Source organism: Rana temporaria, chromosome 5 (genome assembly GCF_905171775.1).
Source record: "Rana temporaria chromosome 5, aRanTem1.1, whole genome shotgun sequence".
Taxonomy (NCBI): Eukaryota; Metazoa; Chordata; class Amphibia; order Anura; family Ranidae; genus Rana; species Rana temporaria.
The window spans coordinates 416,244,022-416,264,222 of NC_053493.1; the positions used below are offsets into that span (position 1 = coordinate 416,244,022).

Sequence of the window (20,201 nt, forward strand, 5' to 3'; positions counted from 1 at the left end):
ACCCGATCCCGACAGGAATCCGATACCACACACCTCTAATCACAGCCAGTGAGACATTTCCTGATCTGTGCAGCTATGGACCGGGAAATGTCTCACCACCTGTGATTAGCGCTGTGCGGTGTCGGCTTCCTGGCGGGAACGGGTAGGTGGGTTGGGACTAGGATCCCAAACACGCCCAAACCCATCTCTAATAATCGGTAATGCCGCGTACACACAACTGTTTTTCATGACGAGAAAAATGCCATTTTTTAAATTGGTTATGCAAAACGATTGTGTGTGGGCTCCAGAGCATTTTTCTCAACGAAAAAAAAAAATGGGCGTTACAAATTTAGAACCTGCTCTATTTTTTTCTCGTCGTTTTCGTGAAAAACAGTCGCGTGTACGCTTTAACGAGGGGGAAAAAAACACGCATGCTCAGAAGCAAGTTATGAGATGGGGAAATTGGCATAAGCAGCCGAAAGGGTGGCGCCATTAAAATGGAACTTCCCCTTTATAGTACCGTCGTAAGCGTTGTACGTCACCACGCTTTACTCAAGCATTTTTCTTACGATCGTGTGTATGTAAGGCAGGCTTGAGAGGAAACTTTGTTTTTTTCAATGACATGAATAACGGTCGTGTGTGCGCAGCATAACAAGTGAATTCTGTGCTATGGCCACCTGAAATAATAAAAAAAAAAAGCCTTATTAATATAAAATAAAAATAGAAAAGCTCAAAAGAAATTAAAGACACCACCCCAAAATCAAAGCGCTGTTGCAACAAAAAAAGGCAGAAAAGTCCTCAATAATAAAAATAAAAAAGGCAGTAAAGCAGTTGATTGGCCAAAAATTTGGCAATCCTAATTAGAGTATTTATATATATCAAAGGCGCCAACCATCAAGAGATGCATGTGTTGGTACACCAGCTGCCCCTTTAAGTGTAAAACACATTGAGAATAAAAAAAAAAACAGTAGTAAAGTAAGGCGTTATTCCCTTCAACTAATAAAAATGTAAAATTAAAGCGGAGGTCCACCTAAAAAAAAATAAAATATAAAAAACGCCAGCAGCTACAAAAACTGCAGCTGCTGACTTTTAATAAATGGACACTTACCTATCCAGGGTGCCCGCGATGTTGGCAGCCGAGGCCGATCAATCGTTCGGCTCTTGGCTGCTCCCGCCGCCATCCTCTGTGAGGGATCCAGGAAGTGAAGCCTTCCCAGTTCCCAACTGCGCATGCGCAAGTCGCGCTGCGCGATCCCACTGGTCCCCGCTGTCTTCTGGGACTTGTGTGTTTCCCAGAAGACAGCGCGGTGGGGGGGGAGCGTGACTCCTGAGAGAGTCTATACCTGGAAGTGGGAGCATATACAGTATTATACAGGTATCTGCACCCCCTCCCCCTGAAAGGTGCCAAATGTGTACATAAGTATCAAAGACTCCTCCCATGTACATGAGTATCACAGACTCCTCCCATGTACATAAGTATCACAGGCTCCTCCCATGTACAGAAGTATCACAGGCTCCTCCCATGTACATAAGTATCACAGACTCCTCCCATGTACATAAGTATCACAGACTCATCCCCTGTACATAAGTATCACAGGCTCCTCCCATGTACAGAAGTATCAGAGGCTCCTCCCATGTACATAAGTATCACAGACTCCTCCCATGTACATAAGTATCACAGACTCCTCCCCTGTACATAAGTATCACAGTCTCCTCCCATGTACATAAGTATCACAGACTCCTCCCATGTACATAAGTATCACAGACTCCTCCCATGTACATAAGTATCACAGGCTCCTCCCATGTACATAAGTATCACAGTCTTTGGCTGGGTTCACACTACTACACTACTTTCATCCTACTTTGCTCTGCTACATTGGTCCTACATTTATCCTACATTGGTCCTACATCCATCCTACTTTCATGAACAGGATACTACTTTGGTCCGACTTCAATGATACTCAATGGGCCTGAAGTAGGATCAATGTAGGACCAAAAGTAGTACAGGGAGCATTTTCAAAGTCGGACCGACTTGTGTAGGACGCTACAAGACGCTCTCATAGGGAAACATTGAACACAGAGCAAAGTAGGATGAAAGTAGTGTAGTAGTGTGAACCCAGCCTTTGCCATGACACTCAAAATTGAGCTCAGGTGCCTCCTGTTTCCACTGATCATCCTTGAGATGTTTCTACAACTTGATTGGAGTCCACCTGTGGTAAATTCAGTTGATTGGATGGACATTACAGGGTGCCCAGACTGGCATCAGCTTGATCAGCTCGTATACACACTAGATGTGCTCAAATTCCTCCGAACAGTTCGAATGCACCGCCGTTTCCCTCCAAGCCCCAGTGTGCATTTTACCCCGTCCGGATGTGAAGGCACTTGCTATCAAAGACATAGAGCATGCATTTCCCTGTGGAAGCATTATGAGTAGGGTTGTCCCGATACCGATACTAGTATTGGTATCGGGACCGATTCCGAGTATTTGCGGGAGTACTCGTACCCCCGATACCGAAATAGAATACTCCCCCCCCCACCGCCGCCGCCGTTACGCCGCATCCCGCCGCCGTTACGTCGCATCCCGCCGCATCCGCGCTGCCGCCAACTGTTTAACATGCGCGGGGAGTGTAATAATTGGCGCCGCGCCGCGTATAGACACTCCCCCTTGCTCGGGTGAACTGTCCAAACCCGAGCAAGGGGGAGTGTCTGTACGCAGCGCGGCACGAATCATTACAGCTGTAATGATTGGCGCCGCGCCGCGTATAGACACTCCCCCTTGCTCGGGTGAACTGTCCAATCCCGAGCAAGGGGGAGTGTCTGTACGCAGCGCGGCGCCAATCATTACACTCCCCGCGCGTGTTAATCAGTCGGCTGCAGCGCGGATGCAGGTAAGGGGGATATGGGGGGGAGACAATGTCTGCATATGGGAGACAATGGCTGGATATGGGGGAAGACAAAGGCTGTATATGGGGGGAGACAATGGCTGTATATGGGGGGAGACAATGGCTGTATATGGGGGGAGACAATGGCTGTATATGGGGGGAGACATTGCTGCATGGGGGGAGACAATGGCTGGATATGGGGGACATGGCTGCATATGGGGGGAGACAATGGCTGTATATGGGGGGAGACATTGCTGCATGGGGGGAGACAGTGGCTGGATAATGGGGGGAGACAGTGGCTGGATAATGGGGGGAGACAATGGTTGCATATGGGGGGAGACAATGGGGGGACATGGCTGGATATGGGGGGGGGGACATGGCTGGATATGGGGGGGACATGGCTGCATCTGTGGGGGGACATAGCTGCATATGGAGACACATTTTAAAAAAAGTATCGGTATTCGGTATCGGCGAGTACTTGAAAAATAGTATCGGTACTCGTACTCAGTCCTAAAAAAGTGGTATCGGGACAACCCTAGCTATGAGTAAGTCTGGTCACCCCCATTTTCCTGGAGACCTTTATGCCTGCTGCCTTGTTACTATGAGTGGACGTGTCAACGCTCCCATAACACGTTCGATTTAAAACGTGGGCTTAAATGGTCGGGAGGGCATGCATGGATGTCCTCCTGTGCTCGCGCTGCCCATGACTTGGCTAATCACAGTTCGACCCCAGCCCTTTACAACATCATCAGCTGTCAGCTGATTACCGGCTTGTTTAACCAGTTCCCGCCCACGCTATAGCCAAATGATGGCTACAGTGTTGGCCTTAAAGTAAACCACTTTTTTTTTTAATGTCACAATGTAGAGAATAAGATTTCCTATCATCTGTGCCCAGTCTTGCCACACAGAGTTAATCCAGCGCTGAGCAATCCTCTTTTATTGTTCAATGAAATAAAACAGACTTCCAGAACTTCCAGATAAAGACCAAAGTCCTTGCTTGAGTGACAGGTTATTTACATATCTCGTGCACTAGCTTGCAGACATGCACAGCTTCTTGAGAAGACAAGTAACCGCTCAGATGAACTTTTACTCACTGGATCCAAACCGTGGGTCCCGGCAATGCAATTAATGCAAAATTGAAGAGAAGAAGCTGGGACAGCCGCACTCCAAAAATGTTCCTTTTTATTAGAACTGGTCACAGAACATCACACGCCACAGCAAACAATCAGGAAAAGTCTAACGCGTTTCGCACTGTGCTTCAGTGCTTATTCGTTATTCATAGCTATGAATAAGCACCGAAGCACAGTGCGAAACGCGTTAGCATTTTCCTGATTGTTTGCTGTGGCGTGTGATGTTCTGTGACCAGTTTTAATAAAAAGGAACGTTTTTGGAGTGCGGCTGTCCCAGCTTCTTCTCCTCAATTATGCACAGCTTCTTGTCTATGTATATTCTGATGGCTGTTTACACTGAACTGTGGATCACCCCATATTTTGAAAACATTTAATCAAAACACAGGAAAGACAGCCAATCCTGGAAGAGCTGGACGGGAGAGGAGGAGAGGGGAGGGGGATGTGAATTGTGCACTTTACAGAAGCTGTGCATGTCTGCAAGCTAGTGCACAAGATATGTAAATAACCTGTCACTCAAGCAAGGACTTTGGTCTTTATCTGGAAGTCTGTTTTGTTTCACTGAACAATAAAAAGAGGATTGCTCAGAGCTGGATTAACTCTGTGTGGCAAGACTGGGCAAAGATGATAGGAAATCTTATACTCTACATTGTGACATCAAAAAAATAAAAAATGTTGGTTTCACATCCACTTTAATTGCCAGGAGGGCATCAATAGACGTCCTACAATGTATGAGCTGCCTGCACGCCCCCTGAGGGGCACACGCAGCGTGCTTTGTGATCACAGAGTCAATGAGCCTTGGCTGATCACAGATCAGCCCCTTACCACGTGATCAGCTGTCAGCCAATGACAGCTGATCATGTGATGTAAACAGAAGAACGGCAATCGTCTTTTTTTTCTCCCATTCTTCGTTGCAGGACCTCTCAAGCTCCATCAGGTTGGATTGAGAGTGTCGGTGCGCAGCCATTTTCAGATTTCTCCAGGGATGTTCAATCGAGTTCAAGTCTGGGCTTAGCCACTGAAGGACATTCACAGAATTTTCCGATAGCCACTCTGGGCCATATTCCCGTAGTTTTTGGGCGGGCGGCGCGTAAGCCATTTACACTCCTCCGCCCCAACCTACAGGAGCAAGTGCTGTATTCCCCAAACACTTACTCCGTAGTTTGGGGCGGCGGAGTGTATTTGGCCCGGCGTATCCCCGCGTAAATCCAAGGGGGCGGCTTCTATTTAAATTAAGCGCGCCCCCGGTTCTAACGAACTGCGCATGTGCCGGGCTTAAAATAGCCCAGTGCGCATGCTCCAGTTCTCGGTGTAAAACGTCAATGACGCCGACGTGTGCGTCATTGACGTAAAGTCGTATTCAAGAACGACTTAGTAAAACGATGTACCCGACGGGAAAACACGACGCGGACCCGACGCCATACTTAACATGGCCTACATGGGACTGGCGTAAACTTACCCCTCATATAGTAGGGGTAACCTTACGCCTACGCAAACGACGTAAGCGACGGTTACGCGACGCGATTTCGTTCGGGAATCGGCGTATCAGGCTCATTTGCATAAACAAATGAGACCTGAACGTAAACGCCACCTAGCGGCCGGCGGAGTAATTACATTTAAGATCCGACAGTGTAAGTGACTTACACATGTCGGATCTTCAGCGTATCTATGCGAAAATGATTCTAAGAATCACTTTACTCAGAATATGGCCCTCCTTAGTTATCTTGTCTGTGTGCTTCCATCTGGCCACTCCCCCATACAGGCCTGATTGGTGGAGTGCTGCAGAGATGGTCGTTCTTCTGTAAGATTCTCCTCTCTCCATAGAGAAATGCTGGAGATCTGTCAGGCCCCATACACACGACCGAGTTTCTCGGCAGAATTCAGCCAGAAACTCGATCGGAGCCGTATTCTGCCGAGAAACTCGGCCGCGTGTACACTTTCGGCCCGAGAAAACCGCCGAGGATCTCGTCGGGCCAAATTGAGAACATGTTCTCTATTTCCTCGTTAGTCAACGGGGAAACTTGGCTCGCCGAGATCCTCGGCGGCTTCACAAGGAACTCGACGAGCAAAACGATGTGTTTTGCTCGTCGAGTTTCTCGGACGTGTGTACGGTCTCATTTGTTTATGCAAATGAGCCTGATACGCCGATTCCCGAACGATTTCGCGTTGCGTAACCATCGCTTATGCCGTTTGCGTAGGCGTAAGGTTACCCCTGCTATATGAGGGGTAACCTTACGCCAGTCCCATGTAGGCCATGTTAAGTATGGCGTCGGGTCCGCGTCGTGTTTTCCCGTCGGGTACGTCGTAAGTCATTCTTGAATACGACTTTACGTCAATGACGCACACGTCGGCGTCATTGATGTTTTACGCCGAGAACTGGAGCATGCGCACTTGGTCACCTCCCTGACAAAGGCCCTTCTCCCCCAACCGCTTGGTTTGGGCGGGCGCCCCGCTTTACCAAGAGTCCTGGCTGTTCCAAACTTCTTCCATTTACAGATGATGGAGACCACTGTGCTCATTGGGTCCTTCGGGTCCTTCGGCCCTTTTGATCAGGGTCATTTGGGTAGTTTCTGGTGTCATTATGATATAAAAAGAGAAAACACAGTTGATTGATAATAAATGGCTTCAGCCAAACACTAACCATGAGTGAAAGAAAAGATTTTGTGTTTTCATTCATATTCTTTGAAATATGGCCAAGAAATCATAAATTCTGTCAGGGTATGTAGACTTATGAGCACAACTGTATATAGACAGGTGTGTGCCTTTCCACATCATGTCCAATCAACTGAATTTACCACACAGGTGGGATCCAATCAAGATGTAGAAACATCTCAAGGATGATCAGTGGAAACAGGAGGCACCTGAGCTCCATTGTGAGTGTCATGGCAAAGACTGTGATACTTATGTACATGGGAGGAGCCTGTGATACTTATGTACATGGGAGGAGCCTGTGATACTTATGTACATGGGTGGAGTCTGTGATACTTATGTACATGGGAGGAGCCTGTGATACTTATGTACATGGGAGGAGCCTGTCATACTTATGTACATGGGAGGAGTCTGTAATACTTATGTACATGGGAGGAGTCTGTGATACTTATGTACATGGGAGGAGTCTGTGATACTTATGTACATGGGAGGAGCCTGTGATACTTATGTACATGGGAGGAGTCTGTGATACTTATGTACATGGGAGGAGCCTGTGATACTTATGTACATGGGAGGAGCCTGTGATACTTATGTACATGGGAGGAGTCTGTGATACTTATGTACATGGGAGGAGCCTGTGATACTTATGTACATGGGAGGAGCCTGTGATACTTATGTACATGGGAGGAGTCTGTGATACTTATGTATATGGGAGGAGCCTGTGATACTTATGTGCATGGGAGGAGCCTGTGATACTTATGTACATGGGAGGAGCCTGTGATACTTATTTACAGGGGAGGAGTCTGTGCTACTTGTGTATATGGGAGGGGCCTGTGATACTTATGTACATGGGAGGAGCCTGTGATACTTATTTACAGGGGAGGAGCCTGTGATACTTATGTACATGGGGGGAGCCTGTGATACTTATGTACATGGGAGGAGCCTGTGATACTTATGTACATGGGTGGAGTCTGTGATACTTATGTACATGGGAGGAGCCTGTGATACTTATGTACATGGGAGGAGTCTGTGATACTTATGTACATGGGAGGAGCCTGTGATACTTATGTACATGGGAGGAGCCTGTGATACTTATGTACAGGGAAGGAGCCTGTGATACTTATGTACAGGGGAGGAGCCTGTGATACTTATGTAAAGGGAAGGCGCCTGTGATACTTATGTACATGGGAGGAGCCTGTGATACTTATTTACAGGGGAGGAACCTGTGATACTTATGTACATGGGAGGAGCCTGTGATACTTATGTACATGGGAGGAGCCTGTGATACTTATGTACATGGGTGGAGTCTGTGATACTTATGTACATGGGTGGAGTCTGTGATACTTATGTACAGGGGAGGTGCCTGTGATACTTATTTAAAGGGGAGGAGCCTGTGATACTTATTTACAGGGGAGGAGCCTGTGATACTTATGTAAAGGGAAGGCGTCTGTGATACTTATGTACATGGGAGGAGCCTGTGATACTTATTTACAGGGGAGGAGCCTGTGATACTTATGTACATGGGAGGAGCCTGTGATACTTATGTACATGGGAGGAGCCTGTGATACTTATGTACATGGGTGGAGTATGTGATACTTATGTACATGGGAGGAGTCTGTGATACTTATGTACATGGGAGGAGCCTGTGATACTTATGTACATGGGTGGAGTCTGTGATACTTATGTACAGGGGAGGTGCCTGTGATACTTATTTAAAGGGGAGGAGCCTGTGATGCTTATGTACATGGGAGGAGCCTGTGATACTTATGTACATGGGAGGAGCCTGTGATACTTATGTACATGGGAGGAGCCTGTGATACTTATGTACATGGGAGGAGCCTGTGATGCTTATGTACATGAATGGAGTCTGTGATACTTCTGTACATGGGAGGAGCCTGTGATACTTATGTACATGGGAGGAGCCTGTGATACTTATGTACATGGGAGGAGCCTGTGATGCTTATGTACATGAATGGAGTCTGTGATACTTATGTACATGGGAGGAGCCTGTGATACTTATGTACATGGGAGGAGCCTGTGATACTTATGTACAGGGAAGGAGCCTGTGATACTTATTTACAGGGGAGGAGCCTGTGATACTTATGTAAAGGAAAGGCGCCTGTGATACTTATGTACATGGGAGGAGCCTGTGATACTTATTTACAGGGGAGGAGCCTGTGATACTTATGTACATGGGAGGAGCCTGTGATACTTATGTACATGGGAGGAGCCTGTGATACTTATGTACATGGGTGGAGTATGTGATACTTATGTACATGGGAGGAGCCTGTGATACTTATGTACATGGGAGGAGTCTGTGATACTTATGTACATGGGAGGAGCCTGTGATACTTATGTACATGGGTGGAGTCTGTGATACTTATGTACAGGGGAGGTGCCTGTGATACTTATTTAAAGGGGAGGAGCCCGTGATGCTTATTTAAAGGGGAGGAGCCTGTGATGCTTATGTACATGGGAGGAGCCTGTGATACTTGTGTACATGGGAGGAGCCTGTGATACTTATGTACATGGGAGGTGCCTGTGATACTTATTTACATGGGAGGAGCCTGTGATGCTTATGTACATGGAAGGAGCCTGTGATACTTACGTACATGGGAGGAGCCTGTGATACTTATGTACATGGGAGGAGCCTGTGATGCTTATGTACATGGGAGGAGCCTGTGATACTTATGTACATGGGAGGAGCCTGTGATACTTATGTACATGGGAGGAGCCTGTGATACTTATGTACATGGGAGGAGTCTGTGATACTTATGTACATGGGTGGAGCATGTGATACTTATGTACATGGGAGGAGCCTGTGATACTTATGTACATGGGAGGAGTCTGTGATACTTATGTACATGGGTGGAGCATGTGATACTTATGTACATGGGAGGAGTCTGTGATACTTATGTACATGGGAGGAGTCTATGTTACATATGTACATGGGCGGAGCCTGTGATAGTTATGTACATGGGCGGAGCCTGTGATACTTATGTACATGGGCGGAGCCTATGTTACATATGTACATGGGAGGAGTCTGTGATACTTATGTACATGGGAGGAGCCTGTGATACTTATGTACATGGGAGGAGTCTGTGATACTTATGTACATGGGAGGAGCCTGTGATACTTATGTACATGGGAGGAGTCTGTGATACTTATGTACATGGGAGGAGCCTGTAATACTTGTGTATATGGGAGGAGCCTGTGATACTTATGTACATGGGAGGAGTCTGTGATACTTATGTACATGGGAGGAGTCTGTGATACTTATGTACATGGGAGGAGCCTGTGATACTTATGTACATGGGAGGAGCTTGTGATACTTATGTACATGGGTGGAGTATGTGATACTTATGTACATGGGAGGAGCCTGTGATACTTATGTACAGGGGAGGAGCCTGTGATACTTATGTAAAGGGAAGGCGCCTGTGATACTTATGTACATGGGAGGAGCCTGTGATACTTATTTACAGGGGAGGAGCCTGTGATACTTATGTACATGGGAGGAGCCTGTGATACTTATGTACATGGGAGGAGCCTGTGATACTTATGTACATGGGTGGAGTCTGTGATACTTATGTACATGGGTGGAGTCTGTGATACTTATGTACAGGGGAGGTGCCTGTGATACTTATTTACAGGGGAGGAACCTGTGATACTTATGTACATGGGAGGAGCCTGTGATACTTATGTACATGGGAGGAGCCTGTGATACTTATGTACATGGGTGGAGTCTGTGATACTTATGTACATGGGTGGAGTCTGTGATACTTATGTACAGGGGAGGTGCCTGTGATACTTATTTAAAGGGGAGGAGCCTGTGATACTTATTTACAGGGGAGGAGCCTGTGATACTTATGTAAAGGGAAGGCGTCTGTGATACTTATGTACATGGGAGGAGCCTGTGATACTTATTTACAGGGGAGGAGCCTGTGATACTTATGTACATGGGAGGAGCCTGTGATACTTATGTACATGGGAGGAGCCTGTGATACTTATGTACATGGGTGGAGTATGTGATACTTATGTACATGGGAGGAGTCTGTGATACTTATGTACATGGGAGGAGCCTGTGATACTTATGTACATGGGTGGAGTCTGTGATACTTATGTACAGGGGAGGTGCCTGTGATACTTATTTAAAGGGGAGGAGCCTGTGATGCTTATGTACATGGGAGGAGCCTGTGATACTTATGTACATGGGAGGAGCCTGTGATACTTATGTACATGGGAGGAGCCTGTGATACTTATGTACATGGGAGGAGCCTGTGATGCTTATGTACATGAATGGAGTCTGTGATACTTCTGTACATGGGAGGAGCCTGTGATACTTATGTACATGGGAGGAGCCTGTGATACTTATGTACATGGGAGGAGCCTGTGATGCTTATGTACATGAATGGAGTCTGTGATACTTATGTACATGGGAGGAGCCTGTGATACTTATGTACATGGGAGGAGCCTGTGATACTTATGTACAGGGAAGGAGCCTGTGATACTTATTTACAGGGGAGGAGCCTGTGATACTTATGTAAAGGAAAGGCGCCTGTGATACTTATGTACATGGGAGGAGCCTGTGATACTTATTTACAGGGGAGGAGCCTGTGATACTTATGTACATGGGAGGAGCCTGTGATACTTATGTACATGGGAGGAGCCTGTGATACTTATGTACATGGGTGGAGTATGTGATACTTATGTACATGGGAGGAGCCTGTGATACTTATGTACATGGGAGGAGTCTGTGATACTTATGTACATGGGAGGAGCCTGTGATACTTATGTACATGGGTGGAGTCTGTGATACTTATGTACAGGGGAGGTGCCTGTGATACTTATTTAAAGGGGAGGAGCCCGTGATGCTTATTTAAAGGGGAGGAGCCTGTGATGCTTATGTACATGGGAGGAGCCTGTGATACTTGTGTACATGGGAGGAGCCTGTGATACTTATGTACATGGGAGGTGCCTGTGATACTTATTTACATGGGAGGAGCCTGTGATGCTTATGTACATGGAAGGAGCCTGTGATACTTACGTACATGGGAGGAGCCTGTGATACTTATGTACATGGGAGGAGCCTGTGATGCTTATGTACATGGGAGGAGCCTGTGATACTTATGTACATGGGAGGAGCCTGTGATACTTATGTACATGGGAGGAGCCTGTGATACTTATGTACATGGGAGGAGTCTGTGATACTTATGTACATGGGTGGAGCATGTGATACTTATGTACATGGGAGGAGCCTGTGATACTTATGTACATGGGAGGAGTCTGTGATACTTATGTACATGGGTGGAGCATGTGATACTTATGTACATGGGAGGAGTCTGTGATACTTATGTACATGGGAGGAGTCTATGTTACATATGTACATGGGCGGAGCCTGTGATAGTTATGTACATGGGCGGAGCCTGTGATACTTATGTACATGGGCGGAGCCTATGTTACATATGTACATGGGAGGAGTCTGTGATACTTATGTACATGGGAGGAGCCTGTGATACTTATGTACATGGGAGGAGTCTGTGATACTTATGTACATGGGAGGAGCCTGTGATACTTATGTACATGGGAGGAGTCTGTGATACTTATGTACATGGGAGGAGCCTGTAATACTTGTGTATATGGGAGGAGCCTGTGATACTTATGTACATGGGAGGAGTCTGTGATACTTATGTACATGGGAGGAGTCTGTGATACTTATGTACATGGGAGGAGCCTGTGATACTTATGTACATGGGAGGAGCCTGTGATACTTATGTACATGGGAGGAGTTTGTGATACTTATGTATATGGGAGGAGCCTGTGATACTTATGTGCATGGGAGGAGCCTGTGATACTTATGTACATGGGAGGAGCCTGTGATACTTATTTACAGGGGAGGAGTCTGTGCTACTTGTGTATATGGGAGGGGCCTGTGATACTTATGTACATGGGAGGAGCCTGTGATACTTATTTACAGGGGAGGAGCCTGTGATACTTATGTACATGGGGGGAGCCTGTGATACTTATGTACATGGGAGGAGCCTGTGATACTTATGTACATGGGTGGAGTCTGTGATACTTATGTACATGGGAGGAGCCTGTGATACTTATGTACATGGGAGGAGTCTGTGATACTTATGTACATGGGAGGAGCCTGTGATACTTATGTACATGGGTGGAGTCTGTGATACTTATGTACAGGGGAGGTGCCTGTGATACTTATTTAAAGGGGAGGAGCCTGTGATACTTATTTACAGGGGAGGAGCCTGTGATACTTATGTAAAGGGAAGGCGTCTGTGATACTTATGTACATGGGAGGAGCCTGTGATACTTATTTACAGGGGAGGAGCCTGTGATACTTATGTACATGGGAGGAGCCTGTGATACTTATGTACATGGGAGGAGCTTGTGATACTTATGTACATGGGTGGAGTATGTGATACTTATGTACATGGGAGGAGCCTGTGATACTTATGTACAGGGGAGGAGCCTGTGATACTTATGTAAAGGGAAGGCGCCTGTGATACTTATGTACATGGGAGGAGCCTGTGATACTTATTTACAGGGGAGGAGCCTGTGATACTTATGTACATGGGAGGAGCCTGTGATACTTATGTACATGGGAGGAGCCTGTGATACTTATGTACATGGGTGGAGTCTGTGATACTTATGTACATGGGTGGAGTCTGTGATACTTATGTACAGGGGAGGTGCCTGTGATACTTATTTAAAGGGGAGGAGCCTGTGATACTTATTTACAGGGGAGGAGCCTGTGATACTTATGTAAAGGGAAGGCGTCTGTGATACTTATGTACATGGGAGGAGCCTGTGATACTTATTTACAGGGGAGGAGCCTGTGATACTTATGTACATGGGAGGAGCCTGTGATACTTATGTACATGGGAGGAGCCTGTGATACTTATGTACATGGGTGGAGTATGTGATACTTATGTACATGGGAGGAGTCTGTGATACTTATGTACATGGGAGGAGCCTGTGATACTTATGTACATGGGTGGAGTCTGTGATACTTATGTACAGGGGAGGTGCCTGTGATACTTATTTAAAGGGGAGGAGCCTGTGATGCTTATGTACATGGGAGGAGCCTGTGATACTTATGTACATGGGAGGAGCCTGTGATACTTATGTACATGGGAGGAGCCTGTGATACTTATGTACATGGGAGGAGCCTGTGATGCTTATGTACATGAATGGAGTCTGTGATACTTCTGTACATGGGAGGAGCCTGTGATACTTATGTACATGGGAGGAGCCTGTGATGCTTATGTACATGAATGGAGTCTGTGATACTTATGTACATGGGAGGAGCCTGTGATACTTATGTACATGGGAGGAGCCTGTGATACTTATGTACAGGGAAGGAGCCTGTGATACTTATTTACAGGGGAGGAGCCTGTGATACTTATGTAAAGGGAAGGCGCCTGTGATACTTATGTACATGGGAGGAGCCTGTGATACTTATTTACAGGGGAGGAGCCTGTGATACTTATGTACATGGGAGGAGCCTGTGATACTTATGTACATGGGAGGAGCCTGTGATACTTATGTACATGGGTGGAGTATGTGATACTTATGTACATGGGAGGAGCCTGTGATACTTATGTACATGGGAGGAGTCTGTGATACTTATGTACATGGGAGGAGCCTGTGATACTTATGTACATGGGTGGAGTCTGTGATACTTATGTACAGGGGAGGTGCCTGTGATACTTATTTAAAGGGGAGGAGCCTGTGATGCTTATTTAAAGGGGAGGAGCCTGTGATGCTTATGTACATGGGAGGAGCCTGTGATACTTGTGTACATGGGAGGAGCCTGTGATACTTATGTACATGGGAGGTGCCTGTGATACTTATTTACATGGGAGGAGCCTGTGATGCTTATGTACATGGAAGGAGCCTGTGATACTTATGTACATGGGAGGAGCCTGTGATACTTATGTACATGGGAGGAGCCTGTGATGCTTATGTACATGGGAGGAGCCTGTGATACTTATGTACATGGGAGGAGCCTGTGATACTTATGTACATGGGAGGAGCCTGTGATACTTATGTACATGGGAGGAGTCTGTGATACTTATGTACATGGGTGGAGCATGTGATACTTATGTACATGGGAGGAGTCTGTGATACTTATGTACATGGGAGGAGTCTATGTTACATATGTACATGGGCGGAGCCTGTGATAGTTATGTACATGGGCGGAGCCTGTGATACTTATGTACATGGGCGGAGCCTATGTTACATATGTACATGGGAGGAGTCTGTGATACTTATGTACATGGGAGGAGTCTGTGATACTTATGTACATGGGAGGAGTCTGTGATACTTATGTACATGGGAGGAGCCTGTGATACTTATGTACATGGGAGGAGCCTGTGATACTTATGTACATGGGAGGAGCATGTGATACTTATGTACATGGGAGGAGCCTGTGATACTTATGTACATGGGATTTTTTCAAAACAAACTTTTTTCACATTGTCATGATGGGATATTTGTCGAATTTTGAAGAAAAAATGAATTTATTCCATTTTGGAATAAGGCTGTAACACAACAAAATATGGAAAAAGTGAATACTTTCTGGATGCAATGTATATCCCATAGTTTAAACCCTATAACTTTCACACAAACCCAACCAATCAATATACAGTACTTGGTATTTTTTTTTTTTTTTTTTGCCAAAGAATACATTTTGGCCAAAATGTATTAAGAGATTTGATTATTTAATATTTTTTTATGGGATATGTTTTATAGCAGAAAGTAAAAAAAATTTTTTTTTTTTTCAAAATTGTCAGTCTTTTTTCTTTTATATAAAAAAACACAAAAAAACTCAGAGGTGAACAAATACCACCATAAAAAAAGCTCAATTGTTTGAAAAAAAATATATATATAAATTTTCTTTGGGTACAGTGTTGCATTGTAAGTTAAAAAAGCACAGTGCCGCATAGCAAAAAAAATGGCCTGGTCATGAAGATGGGGGGGGGGGTAAATCCATATAGGGCTGAACAGAATCATATCCACAATCAGTGCTGAATTTGCAGAGCAGTAAAAAAAAAATGATCTTAAATGCAAATAAAAAATAGTTTTTGGAATAAAGCCAAAAAGTGGTTTGACTCTTTGGCCTAGATTCACGTAGGGCGGCGTATGTTTGAGCCGGCGTATCGTATTTACGCTACACCGCCGCAAGTTAGAGAGGCAAGTGCTGTATTCACAAAGCACTTGCGTCCTAAGTTATGGCGGCGTAGCGTAAATGTGCCGGCGTAAGCGCGCCTAATTCAAATTGGGAAGAGGTGGGCGTGTTTTATGTCAATAAAGCATGACCCCCACGTAATTGACGTTTTGAACGTACGGCGCATGCGCCGTGCGTGGACGTATGCCAGTGCGCATGCGTCGGATAGAATGCCTAAGATACGTCGAACACCGCCTACGACGTGAACGTAACTTACGCACAGCCCTATTCGCGTACGACTTACGCAAACAACGTAAAATTATACGCTTGTTCCGACGTCCATACTTTGCATGGGCTGCGCCACCTAGAGACCAGCTTTATCTTTACGCCGGCGTATGTCTTACGTAAACGGCGTAACTAATTGCGACGGGCGTACATACGTTCGTGAATCGGCGTATCTTGCTCATTTGCATATTCGACGCGGAAAACAACGGAAGCTCCACCTAGCGGCCAGCGTAAATATGCACCCTAAGATACGACAGCGTCGCCGCTCGTATCTTAGCCTGATTTAAGCGTATCTGGTTTCCAGAATACGCTTAAATATACAACGGTGCAGATTCTGACTTACGACGACGTATCTACTGATACGCCGACGTAACTCTTTGTGAATCTGGCCCTTTATGCCTGGAATGTACGAAGGATTTTTAATTTGAATATCATTTTTATTTTCTTGTGTGTTCATTGAATAATGAGATCCTTCTATGAGGCGATTCATACAATGGGAATATCACAGAGATGGTGTTAGAAAAAAAATTGCACAGTTACTAATTGTATTATGTTGTTTTCTGCAGAGATGGATCACATCGGGGCCCTGCTGAAAAATATATGGGTATAAAGTATTACAAATACCTGACACGTTCTAGCGTAAGTAGTACTAATAATACTTACATTATGCAAAATGTGCTGCTGATGCCTGTTATCTAAATGTCGTCATTGTATTATATACATCGTTTACCGCTTCCCGACCGGCTCCTGGCAGAATGGCACGGCTGGGCAAAGTAACGTACATTTACGTCACTTTGACATTCCCGCCGTGCGGGCACACACGCCCCGGCGGCTGCGGTGCAGGCACACCCCTGCCGCGAGCTCCGTGACCGTGCCCTCGGGACCCGCGGACTCGATGTCCGCCGGTGTCCCGCAATCGGGTCACAGAGCTGCAGAACGGAGAGAGGCAAGTGTAAACAAGGCATCTCCCCGTTCTTCCTAGTGTCACTGATCGTCTGCTCCCTCTCATCTGGAGCAGCGATCAGTGATGTGTCACTTGTAGCCACGCCCCCTAACAGTTAGAACACATCCCTAGGACACACTTAACCCCTTCAGTGCCACCTAGTGGTTGGCCCCTTCACTGCCAGTGTCATTTACAAAGTAATCAGTGCATTTTTATAGCACTGATCACTGTAAAAATGACAATGGTCCCAAAAATGTGTCAAAAGTGGCATGCAGGGCATGGCACAGCCGTCTCAGCCAATCAGGTTCACTGATTCTGGTTATCAGTAACCTGATTGGCTGAAGCATCATCAAGGGCGGCAGAAGACATTGAGGGACCGTGGAAGGAGGATGGCGAACCCCAGAAAGGTAAGTGCCGGGCGAGGGGGGGGGGGGCAATCTTTACAGGGCACAGTGGGGACAATTGATGTGGGGACAATTGATGTGGGCACAGTGGGGGACAATTAATGTGGGCACAGTGGGGGACAATTAATGTGGGCACAGTGGGGACAATTGATGTGGGCACAGTGGGGACAATTGATGTGGGCACAGTGGCGACAATTGATGTGGGCACAGTGGCGACAATTGATGTGGGCACAGTGGCGACAATTGATGTGGGCACAGTGGCGACAATTGATGGCATGGCACAGTGGCTGTGTTTGATGGCACAGTGACTGTGTTTGGCATGGCACAGTGGTGACAATTGATGGCACAGTGGTGACAATTGATGGCACAGTGGCGACAATTGATGGCATGGCACAGTGGCTGCATTTGATGGGCACAGTGGCTGCCTTCGATGGGCACAGTGGCTGCCTTTGATTGGCACAGTGTGGCTGCAATTGTCTTTTTTTTTTTCATTTGTTTGCGCCCCCCTAAAAATTTTGAGCACCAGCCGCCACTGGTTCCCAGGAGACATTGCGGAGGTCTGCGAAGTTCTTTTCTAAATCCCGCGATAACTCGCGGCAGACCTCCGCAATGTCTCCTGGGAACAATGACAAAAGCTCCCAGGAGACATTGCGGCATCGAGGAAGTGAGGGAATACCCGCACACTACCCGATTAATGCATATACAGGAAGCGGCCAGTAACATAAAGGATTACTAAGGTTCGCCTGCCCCTGACAGTGACTCGAGCTGGGCATCGCCGCTTAGTGAAGGATTGGCTCGGGTGGTTTGGCTGCTTTTGGCTGCTCTAGTCCTGCAAAGGGAACGGAGTTCCTGCTGTGAAAAAAGTGCAGGAACTCCGTTCCCACGCGTTCCCGCAGGACTTGAGCACTGCAGGTAATACAATATCCAAGTGGTGAGTAAAGCCTCGTACATACGATCAGATTTTCCGATGGGAATTGTGTGATGGTAGGATGTTGTCAGATAAAATTTTTTGACTTTTGTGAGATACTGTATGTAGTAATATAACAGTCTGTTGACCAATGTAAATTGTAGTAACATTTGTGAATAAACAAATCATAAATGGCATCTTTGCTGTGCTAATGTGTTAACTCCCTGTCTGTCTCTTTTATTTCAGAGCGCCTGTTCAATGCAGCCAGAGAACCTGGAGGATTCATCTAAGTGGTTGGGAAAACCTCTCTTTCCTTCCTATTACCGGAGACAGAGCAACCAGTTTTCAATGTTTGCTGATAATATGCCATGTCTTGTCTCCTCCTCCTCTCCTGCTAATCCTGACATTGCCCTAAAAACTGTCAATGAGAAGCCAGAGTAATTTTTTATTTTAAGTATTCTATTTCAGTTTTATCGTGTAGTAAGGTTCACTTTGCTATACTCTGAATGAGGGGGGGTGTATAATAATAAGGGGGCGCTAATAGTAAGTGATAAATAAATTCCAAATTCTAGTTTGAAACAATATATTAACTATAAGGTCAACAATATAATAGTGATTTTAAGTGCAAGTGCTTATATAATGACAACATCAAAAAATAGGTGCAAGCAGGTCCAAAAAATGCAGCAATGGTCACTAAATGATAAGCATTGGTAAGTCCATGCATCAAATGGTTGACTTGAGAGTAGACACCATCACCACGGAACAGATATCAAACTGACAACACCCAGTGAGAGATAGAGGTAAGTGCCTACTTACCATACCACCATGACCCTTCGTATGAAAGAAGGATCAGGTGGAGCTTTAGTACAGTTGGTGGCCTAAGGTCTGTACTGGTACCTGGATGGGACTGGCCAAGAATGGACTCCAACAGAAGAAATTATCATGGATAAAATGAAGAAAAAGGGCCATAGTGAAGTTCTGCGATTTATTGTAAAACAGATTAAAAACAAAAGCCAAATGGCCGCTTACTTGTGCAAGTGCCGAGACCTTGGCACTAAGGAATCAAGCGTATTGCAGCTAGATGTGACGTGGAGCACCAGCTGCACTGTGTCTCACTCTTGTGGGTAGGTGTAGCGTGCGTTCCACCGCTCCTCTGTGCCAAATCTGGAATTGGCTGAACGTGACCAGGAATGCCTCGACGTACGTTTCATATATTGATGTCGTCAGAGGCGGCTCTTTAATTAGGCAAATTAGGCAGTCGCCTAAGGCCTCACACTCACAGGGGCCTCGCAGCGGCCTAACTTACCCAATGCATTACCCCAGTTTTGAGGGACAGGGGACCTTAACGCTGCTGTGCTCAGGCAGCGTTAAGAGCCCTGACTCAAGAGCGAGGCCACCAGTGTTCCTAACAACCAGTGAATATCGGTGACACCACCCCTTGTGACATCAATGACCCAGCATGCCCTCAGTCAATGACGTCACAAGGGGGCGGGTTCAGCAGGTGACATCGCCGGGTGGCCCCCGCCCCTTAGTTATTAAAGAGCAGGATCTGGAGGTCACCTTGTTAAACCACAGGCCAGGGTTGTGGGGAAGAGGCTTTTGTCCTTGAATTATTTTTCCCATCATGGGTGTGAGTGGGGCCCCATGTCAAGTTTTGCCTAAGGCCTCACAAAGCCTAGAGCCGCATCGTCGTCAGGAAGCCATGTCCTGACGACATCAATAGATGAAACGTACGTCGAGGCATTCCTGGTCACGTTCAGCCACTTCCAGATTTGGCACAGAGGAGCGGTGGAACGCACGCTACACCTACCCACAAGAGTGAGACACAGTGCAGCTGG

General features: G+C 46.3%; 1 protein-coding gene across 1 annotated transcript in view; it reads left to right on the forward strand.

The window, feature by feature from the left end:
• LOC120941363 (WD repeat-containing protein 64-like) overlaps nt 1–18,804 on the forward strand; it is a 125,672-nt gene extending 106,868 nt beyond the window's left edge. Inside the window, exons 19-20 of the mRNA XM_040354701.1 lie at nt 16,676–16,748; nt 18,610–18,804. Coding sequence (XP_040210635.1) covers nt 16,676–16,748; nt 18,610–18,804 — 268 coding nt within the window. The remainder of the gene's footprint in view (nt 1–16,675; nt 16,749–18,609) is intronic.
• Nucleotides 18,805–20,201: the final 1,397 nt, after the last annotated feature.